The sequence below is a fragment of the Meles meles genome, chromosome X (assembly GCF_922984935.1).
Source record: "Meles meles chromosome X, mMelMel3.1 paternal haplotype, whole genome shotgun sequence".
NCBI lineage: Eukaryota > Metazoa > Chordata > Mammalia > Carnivora > Mustelidae > Meles > Meles meles.
Window position 1 is genome coordinate 17852825 of NC_060087.1, and position 10408 is coordinate 17863232.

The 10408-nt window shown below is 37.6% G+C and overlaps 1 protein-coding gene across 4 annotated transcripts in view; it reads left to right on the forward strand.

The window, feature by feature from the left end:
* MBTPS2 (membrane bound transcription factor peptidase, site 2) overlaps window positions 1-10408 on the forward strand; it is a 40843-nt gene extending 30435 nt beyond the window's left edge. The window contains exons 8-12 of one of the 4 annotated variants that reach the window (XM_045995530.1): window positions 3274-3368; window positions 3722-3917; window positions 5299-5374; window positions 7317-7381; window positions 9977-10408. In XM_045995530.1, coding sequence (XP_045851486.1) covers window positions 3274-3368; window positions 3722-3917; window positions 5299-5374; window positions 7317-7381; window positions 9977-10149 — 605 coding nt within the window. In that variant the 3' untranslated portion in view covers window positions 10150-10408. Of the gene's footprint in view, window positions 1-3273; window positions 3369-3721; window positions 3918-5298; window positions 5375-7316 lie in introns of all 4 variants that reach the window. The other 3 variants (XM_045995529.1, XM_045995528.1, XM_045995531.1) reach the window with 3 other exon arrangements.

Consider the following 10408-nt stretch of genomic DNA (forward strand, 5'->3'; position numbering starts at 1 on the left):
GGTATTTTTTTAATATGAACATTAATTAGATGCCAATGATTAAAATTCAAGAGGTTTCACATGAAAGTACAGACTTCAGATTTCTTTTGGAATAAAATAGATGATCTGTGAAATCAGGGCCCCAAGTTGAGTAGCCTAGCAGCTAACCCCTTAAAACAGGATGTATATTTCCTAATTCATCACAGTCCCAACACTTCCTATTTTTTCCAAACACTATGCACTTCATTTATTTGCTTCCTGGTTGGCCCCTTTAAGCATTTGTGTTACCAGACATACTGTATCTAAAGTGATACCAGATTCTTGACTTTCAATTCTGTATTGCAAACATTCCTCCAAGAAAAGTTAGTGATCAAGCATCAGATGTAAATTTTGTAAATAATTACTAAAACAAAGGCAAATGGCATAGAACATCATTTATGTAGTCAATGTGTATTGAGTTATGTACCTTATGTAAGATTGAGAAACTTTTTTCTCAAGAAGCTCAATCTAGTCAAGGATATAGACCATGTGATAGGGATTAAGGAATGTACTTGTGATGAGCCTGGGTGATGTATGGAAGTGTTGAGTCACTATAATATACCTGAAACAAATATTATACCATATGTTAACCAATTGGAATTTGGTTAAATAAAAACTTTTTTAAAAAAGAAGCAGACCATAGACATATTATTGTGGTACAAGGTTAACTGTGGGTAATGACAGGAATTGGTGGAGTTATGGGAATTGGTGGCAATCAGTCTTGACTGAGAAGAGGAGGGCAGATTTCATAGCAGCAGTCCTTGAGTTGGGCCTCAGCAGTGAGTTTAATTTCAGGAGACCAAGATAGAAATGAACCTCGTAACCATAGACTAGAAAGTGGTCAGGGAACTGCTGGTAATTTGGTTCAGCAAGTTAATGGTATGAGATAAGATGATAAAAGAAGTCTCTAGTCTCTCTCGTCTATGGAATTTAGCATTATTTGGGAGCAGTGCAATCTTTGGAATTTTGGATTAGAGGAGTTATAGTCTCGTAGTTGGACATTGGAAGGTTAATCTGAAGCATTCAGTATGTAGGAAAGGCTTGCATGTGTTGGCTAGCTGGTGAGCAAACAAGACTTACTACGATTCTTCAAATGGGTCACATGAGAGGAAATAGAATCTATACTCAAATGGGAATATATAGGGAGAAAAATAATAAGGAAATTAAAATTGGTGGGACTTGGCAACTAATCAGAGAGAACATTGAAATTGTAGCCTGAATTGGTAAAAAATAAAAAATCCTAAACAACTTTTTACCTTATACTTTACAGTTAGGGCTGATGAATGATTACAGGCATAGGTTTGTCTGTGCCATTAGATAGTCACAGTTTGCTTTCATATTCAAAGACAACTCATCATCCAAAATTTAAATACCTATTCAATTATGCTAAGAAAACAAATCAAAACTACCCACACAGCCAAGCAATGCAGAGGAGAAACTGATTTGTCAGCTAGTTTTTGTCATTTCTGTTTTGTTCTTTGTTTTATGTTGGCCAAGGAGAGATGGTGACAGTCTAACCAATACAAGATGTCTTTTTTCCTTTCTTTTTTAAGTAGGCTCCCCACTGGGTGTGGAGCCCAGTGCAGGGCTGAACTCTCCACCCTGAGATCAAGACTTGAGGCGAGATCACGTGTCAGACACTTAATGGACTGAGTCAGGCACCCCTCAAATAACCTAGTTTTTTTTAAACTGTTTTGGCGTGTCTGGCTGGCTCAGTAGTACAGCATCTGACTCTTGAGCTCAGGGTCAGGAGTTCAAGCCAACTGTTGGGTGTAGAGATCGCTTAAATAAATAAAACTTTAAAAAAAAAAACCCTTAAAAGCAAACAACTACTGATGGCAAAAATACAAAATCCTTATAAAATCACATTGCATATCAACTAAGATTTTCATGCCAGTGCTCCTGAAGACACTCTTGTAATAGAAAAACTTACTGTGGTACTGGAAAAATTTACTTTTTTTTTTTTTGGTAGTTCTGTGGTAACTTTGCTCTTGAGTCTATCTTCCTCAGCACATCTGAGTATGGTAGTGTGAATATAAGATTCTAAGTTTAATTGGTCCCTGCTGCACATCGATTTATGCTTTACAAGTTTGATATGCTGAATACAGGAAACCTTCCAAAATAAATACATGGAAATAATTTTTTATCCCACCTGTATCAATGACTTAGTTTTCTTATTCTGCCTTAGATACAAGTGAGGCAGTCTACCAAAGAACTTTTAAAAATAAATGAATAATGGGAATAAATAGTTGCCCTGTTTCCATTGTCTTCCAAAAATGGTAACTGGATTACTGGTAGGCAGTCAAATATTGCACATCTCTGGGGTCAGATTGGGCTGCCCTGATTTTATGAGGAAAGCCCCAAGGTAAGCATGGAGGTAAGATAGATATTTGCTATAATAGGGATTTTAGGGATAAGAGCCTCTTAGGCATCCTCTCGCCCATTCTAACTCTACAATGCAGGAACTCAGTAGTAATCCTAGATCAGTAGCATTATAGCTGCTAATAGTGGCTCATTAAATATTTGTGATTGACCTGCTGGAGTTATTGCAAAACCTGCTGAGACCCTGGAACTCCAGCTTTATTTGTAGGTAAGTTTATGTGAGGACTGGTAATCTAGGGTAAGTACTGCTTCTTTTTTTTTTTAATTTATTTCTTTGACAGAGAGATCACAAGTAGGCAGAGAGGCAGGCAGAGAGAGAGGGGAGGCAGGCTCCCCACTGAGCAGAGAGCCAGATGCGGGACTCCATCCCAGGACCCTGAGATCATGACCTGAGCGGAAGGTAGAGGCTTTAACCCACTGAGCCACCCAGGTTCTCCTATAGTACTGCTCCTTGATTCCAAACTGGACGCATCTCTTTTTGTAATATCATGTCCTTTTATGTACCATAAAGTCACTGCAGCAAGTAGCCTGTCAAACTGAACCCTCAATCATACAATTGTTTCCAAATTCATGTGCATTTTACTTACATTTTTTTGTCTTGAAAGCAAAATTTTTATTACAAATATACTTCTGAGGGCGCCTGGGTGGCTTAGTCATTAAGCGTCTGCCTTCAGCTCAGGCCCTGATTCCAGGGTCCTGGGATCGAGCCCCGCGTTGGGCTCCCTGCCCACAGGAAGCCTGCTTCTCCCTCTCCCACTCCCACTGCTTGTGTTCCCTCTCTTGCTGTGTATCTTTCTGTCAAATAAATAAGTAAAAAAAAAATTCTTTAATGTACTTCTGTATAACAGATTCTAAAAAATTATTTCTCTTCAGCATACAAACGGCTGGATGGTTCAACCGAATGCTGTAACAATCACAGCCTCACGGATGTGTGCTTTTCCTACAGAAATAACTTTAATAAGCGTTTGGTGAGTTGTCCCTTGCTTGTCTGATACAGTCTTTACAAAATAATCCTATAGATCTAAAATGGAATCTCAGAAAACTTTCCCCTTTTGCTTCATGTTGTTTTATTAACATTTCTACATTTCACTTGCCACATTTCAACTGAGATTCTTCAACAATTTACAGGTATGATACCTTATTGGGCCAAAGTGGAATATTTGAATCTAATATATAGTAGGTGCACATACATGGCATTTCTTCTCTGTGAATTTGTTCCTTATATTCTCTGTGACATAAAAGACATTAAAGACCAGTAACTTTCTTGTTTTCTTGTTAGTAAATTATTTTTAGTGTTGACTAATTAATATTTTGTTCATAGCACACATGCTTACCTGCCCGGAAAGCAGTTGAAGCTACGCAAGTTTGTAGAACCAATAAAGATTGTAAAAAAAGTTCAAGTTCAAGTTTCTGTATAATACCTTCTTTGGAAACTCATACTCGCTTAATAAAAGTGAAACATCCACCTCAAATTGATATGTTGTATGTAGGCCATCCACTGCACCTTCACTACACAGGTGAGTGTTTATTGTGGTCGACCCCCAAAATCATTAAGATGGTATATATTCTCCATGGCAGAAACTCAGTACAAATCCTATGTTAATTTTATTTTTTATAAATGTGACCACTTTTCAAAGTCTTACTGACTTGTTCTTAAGCGTTGTATGAAATTTACCATTAGGAAAATGATCTGAATTTATGAAGCAAGATGGAGCTGATTCCCATGTCTGCCTATAGAGAGTAATGTATTTTCTTTTCACCATCATTTATTCCCAAGTCACATAGGTGCCCTCTCAGGTGTTCTCTGATAGCTTATTACATCTCTCCAAACTCCCAAAACAGTGGCAAGAGCAACATATCCCAGAGAATCCAGGAGTCATCATGTTATAAGACTAGAATTTGTGTATAACACATGAATTTTATATGAATATGATTTTCAGAACTGGGCCAGCATAATTGTTTCAACAGTGGCTACATGATTGGACTAAATAGATAGCTTCTCCATATGACTGAAGACCATATGGTCCAACTCATTTTGTTGTTTTTTTATAACAATTGTATTGAAATATAATTCACATACCATACATTTGACCCTTTTAAGGTGTACAATTGAAGAGTTTTTAATATATTCAGAGTTGTGTCACCATCACCACAATCTAGGTCTAGAATATTTTCATCTCCCCAAAAAGAAACCCCATGTCCATTAAGCAGTCAGTTCTCATTTCTCCCCAACCCCGCCCCCCACCTCTTGGCAACCACTAATCTACTTTCTATAAGTTTGCCTGTTCTGCACATTTCATATAAGTAGAATATTTTGTGACTGACTTCTCTCACATAGTATAATGTATTTAAGGTTCATCCATGGTGTAGCAGGCGTCAGTATGCCCTTCCTTTTTATGGTCCAATAGTCCATTCTGTGGACATACCACATTCTCTTTATTCATTCCTCAGTTGATGAATATGTAGGTTTTATGTTACTCTTTAAAACACTCTCCCATTGCTTCATAGTCATATTCTGAGTTACAACCTGGGTCATTCTTCTTTTTACTTAATAGAATTAATGTGATTTTAAGGTTATACCTCTTTGAAGGATAAGGACTCTTGATAAATTCTGGCATAGTTTTTAAGTCAGTCTCTGTATTTGGTAGTCATACTTGGTATACAGTCAAATGTAAGTATACACTAGGACATGAATTTCTATATTCCACTATATTTATTAGGTGTTCTAGAATAATTGTTTTATATGTGGGGCATATAGGCTGCCTGCATGTGTTTGGGAAGGGCTTTCTCAACCAATTTAGTAGGCTAGCCTAGTTTTTGACCATAAGGAAAAATTTTTATAATACTGTTACTTACCTGTATGAACAATATTCATTACTCCTTATTTTTCTTTTATAGTGAGCATCACCAGTTTTATCCCACGGTTCAACTTTCTAAGCATAGATCTGCCTGTGGTTGTGGAGACATTTGTCAAGTATCCTTTTCGGTGTGAAGAATGTTTTTAAAAGTGTTACTTGGGGGGCGCCTGTGGGTGGCTCAGTGGGTTAAAGCCTCTGCCTTTGGCTCAGGTCATGATCTCAGGGTCCTGGGATCGAGCGCCGTATCGGGCTCTCTGCTCCGCGGGGAGCCTGCTTCCTTCTCTCTCTCTCGGCCTGCCTCTGCCTACTTATGATCTCTCTCTCTATCAAATAAATAAATAAAAATATTTTTTTTAAAAAAGTGTTACTTGGAACATGATCAGGCTTACCTTGAATAGAGCATGCACACACCTTATAATATCGATTGATTGCTAACAACTAAAAAGGAGACTTTAAAGTTGAAAAAGATCAAATTGTAACTAGGAGGGAAGAAGTCACAGGGGAGAGAGAGATCGGGGAAGGAGAAAAGTTAAGATATGGAAGAAAAGGAACCCAGACTATAAATTGAGAGTTGAGAATTGAATTTACTAATCTAAGACCCCTTAGTAAGTTTATAAAAATTGAAAGCTTCAGTTTCTACTATGGTGATGAATTCTGCCCTGTCTGAGCCTGTTAACTCTGACTAAATGGAGGAATGAGTAAGGGAGATCGAACTGGTTTCCACTATTAAAATAGCAATTCAGAGGACAATTGATCTTGTGTTCTTCAGCATATTTTGTTTGAATATAAAACTTGATTTTTTAAATTCATCATTATGAAGAATCTGAACAAACCGAGCAGTTTTTAAGGGTTCTTTATTTTTGTCACTTTTTTAAAACTTTCTAGATTTTAAGTTTATTTCTAAGTACGGATCTTTTTTTTTCAATTCCATTATAGTCAACATTACAGTGTTGCATCAGTTTCATGTGCACAATACATATTTTTGTCGCTTTTAAATCATCTTCATTTCTTTCCTCAATAATTTGCAGAAATGTGAAAGGGAAAACAAATGAGCAGTTACTGGAAAATATGTACAATCAAGATTGTACCTTGTAGTTTGCACCTTTGTCTCAGAGATTTATGACAGACATAACCTTATAGATGATAATAAAATAATTATGTTATAGTTATATTTACTCTATCACCTCATAGATAATAGTAAAATAGAGTTGAAGGGGCCAAAGTCTTTATGTTCCCTAAGATAAGTTAGTACTTTGGAAGGATCAAGAAGTGATTTTCCCTAATTTCTAATTGCTTCCACATTCCTTTCCCTCCTTGTGTCATTAGAAGATTACAAAGACTCAATCTTCCTCTGAGTTTGTTATAGATTGCTTTAGTTTGCAAATGGTTGGCCTTTATTTTTCTAGTCAAGGTTTTTGAGCTTGAAAATAATATAAATAATTTGTTTGAAATAGTAGAGATCTGGATTGCCTGGGTGGCTGTCAGTTGAGCAGCCAGCTCTTGGTTTTGGCTTAAGTCATTGTCTCAGGGTTGTGGGATCGAACCCCTCATGGGGCTCCTTACTCAGTGAGAAGTCTGCTTCAGGATTCTCTCTCTCTCCCCATCTGCCCCTCTCCCTTGCTCACCCATGTTCTCTCTCTCTCTTTTAAAATAAATCTTTTTTTTCAAGATTTTATTTATTTATTTGACAGTGAGAGAGAGAGATCACAAGTAGGCAGAGAGGCAAGCAGAGAGAGAGAGAGGGAAGCAGGCTCCCCGCCGAGCAGAGAGCCCGATGTGGGACTCGATCCCAGGACCCTGGGATCATGACCTGAGCCGAAGGCAGCGGCTTAACCCACTGAGCCACCCAGGCGCCCTAAAATAAATCTTTTAAAAAATAAATAAGTAAATACCAGGATCTAAGAAGGAATATCCTGTACTAGTGGGCAGAAATTTAAAGAGGGGAGGGAAGTCAAGTATAATCTCAAATGTAGTCCTAGTAAAATATCTTCTTCTGATTACTGAATATGTGGTTTCCACTCAGACTTCACAGTCGGCTCCTTAACTCATTTTAACCAGGTACCTGATTTCCCTCTCAGGAGCTCTGGCTATCGTTAATGCAGTGCCCTGCTTTGCCTTGGACGGTCAGTGGATTTTAAACTCTTTCCTAGATGCTACCCTTACCTCAGTGATTGGAGACAATGATATCAAGGATCTGATAGGATTTTTCATCTTGCTTGGTGGTAGTGTACTTCTGGCTGCCAACGTGACCCTGGGACTCTGGATGGTTACAGCACGGTAATGTTTGCACTCACCTTGCAGAATGATACTTTATATGAAAGAGAAAGCATTTCCTTAAAATTACATTTTAACCAACAACTTTAAGCTCCTCCTGTATCAGAATATACAAACTCTGAAATGGGGGATAAACAGAAGAAATGAAAGGCATAGTCCCTGACCACATCCTACTTTTAAAGACTGACCTTAACAAATTTCAGATGCTTGTGAAACAATTTCTAAACAAGTGAAAATTCATATTAAACCGTTCTGTGTGACTACATATCATACTGCAGTAGTATAAAGGAGAAGAAAATTGGGTGGAATTAATTGGGGCAAACTTTCTGAAAAAGCATCATTAACCCAGATTTGAAGAAGACCAGATGCTGGCCAAGTGGAAGGGTGAGCATTTTCTTGGCCTGTGTCTCTTGTCTTTTTTCTTAGTTTGAAAAGCATTTTAAGATTTATTGATATACTATTTTGTACTCTGACAACTGAGGCCCGATTACAATTAATAAAATTCTATCAAAGCATCTGCTGACATGAAAGGGAAAATCTTTGTTAAATGATACCAAATAAGTGAACAAAGTGGGAAGTAGGGCTTACAATGACACATGCTTCGCCCTACAAGAGTTGCCTCTTTGATAATGTGTCCCCGTGCATACCCTCATAAAGCAGCACTATGTTCTGACATTCAGAGTGAGCTACAAGAAGCATCTTCCACTTGCAGCATGTGAGCTGAGGAAGTTAAAGTTGAGCGTCAGAACTGAGCCTGGTCTTCTAACAGATCACGAGACAGATCTGCTGCAGTCCTGGTTACCATTCTCCACAAAGCTTTGAAGCTCAGAACCCTTTCGGGGTAGGCGTTTTCTCTTGTGCTGCTGGGGTTATCTGGGGCCTAGGTCCTGGGTTCCTGCCTTCAAGGAGCAACTACCTTAAGCTCCCAACCATACTCTGTCCTCACCAGCAGCTTCCATGTTTCTCTGTATTGACTGTAAACACCCAGTCCTTTCCATCTTTCTCCTAAGCTACCTCTATGGGTCCACGGAAGACTTGGTAGTACAGTGAGAATGGCTACACATGAGTACAGATGTGGATTTGCCAGAGCCTGGGAACTGACTCTTGAGCCCAAAAGAGCCCTGAGTAGTTCAAGGTCTTTTGGACTGGAGCTGGAACCCTGGAAGACCCAGGAAGTCAGCAGGCCACTGTGAAGCTCTTAGTCTTCTAAGTGTCTGAGCGTACTGTTCTTTGTTGAAAAATACGTGCTTCCTTCATACACTCAAGAACATTAACAACTGTGTACCCAACTTTTTCACTAAGTGAGGCATTCCATGGGGTTCACCTTTTTCTGATTATTGAGCTGCTCTTCAGCAATAAAGGTTTTTAATTTTTAAGAAGTTCTTTAGACTGTACTGCAAGTTTGCCTGCCTTCTTAAATAGAAATTATTTATTGAGTATACTGTTAAGATTTTATTAATGACTTGATGTCATCAGTTATTGCCACTACTAAAATCATGCAAGTTATTCTTTTATCCCAGGAAAAAGGTGGTGGTTGTATTCTTAGGTAGATAGTCATTCAGGATCAAAATCTGTTAGCAGAGAGCTCAGACCTGTTTAGATAGTAGAACTTGGAGAATACCATGAAATACTTGCATAATTACTTTGATAACATGAACTATGCAGTTTACTAATGAACATGTTGTATATGTGCAGGTCAGTTTTTTAAAACAGAAAAAATTTTAATAGAGGAAATTCTACCCATTAACTTCTTTTTCTGGGTAGGAAAAAAAAACAACAGCAACAACCAAACACCTCACTTTCTTGTAGCATTTGAACATCTTGGTCTCTTGCTCTATAGGGTCCGGATTTGAGAACCACTCTTACTAGGATAATGAGCAGATCAGTTGCATTTGCATAGAAATGGCCTCATCGTGTAAGAAAGGAAATATTATCTGTTGTCTCTTCAGCTTGATTGTGGGCACTTCTAGAGCAAGGACCATGCCATACTCGACTTTGCATCCCTGGCACAGTGCATGAGACATCATAAATACTTAATAAACGTCGAATGAATGATGAATACTGGTATTTATGGATTAGAAAAGCATGTATCTATTTAAGTAAGCTATGAATAGTATTATTGAATATTTACTGTAAATATATGTTAACAACAAAATAACTTGGAAGGTCTTTGTGTCCCTAGTATATTATCATCTTTATGAAAATAACCCATTTTGGTTAATGTAGAGCAATTAGAAAAATGAATTACTTTGAGGATTTGAAAAAAATGTGCTTTCTGTGTTGTCACATTGTTCGACAGTACTTTATTTTCAGTGTTCTACTCTACATTGTTTACATTTTCCACAGTTTTTAAATTACCTGCGATGTGTAAAGAACGTATACTTTTCATCTCAGTTTGAAAAGACATGCGTTTAAACTTGACCTTTTGATAATCATTCTTATAGGGTCATTGTCATCTATTCTAACAGCAAATTCTAAACAATCACTTCATGGATACGTGGCTCTCCGTCATCAGTTTGTCCTGTGGTATTTATTGAATGTCCACATACTAATTAATGGTGCACAGGTATTTTTTTCTACAGTTCTTTCTTTCAACTATGCTGTAATTCATTCTTAGTATTCAAGTTGAAGATACCATAGCCGCTGGCATTTGATGTTTAGCAATAAAAGAATAAATGTGTACCAGCACTCTGTGTTTTATCATATCTATGTGTTGTCTTTTTTTTTAAAGTGTTCTTTTCTACCAAAAGTGTTCCCTTTACATACAGTGTGATCTTCGTTGTTTTTAAATTCTTGTTTCTAAAAGCAACCTTCAGTTTCCACTCAAGCAGTCCTTATATGAAAGTTGTTGCAGGCCACAGAAAGAAGTCTTAAAA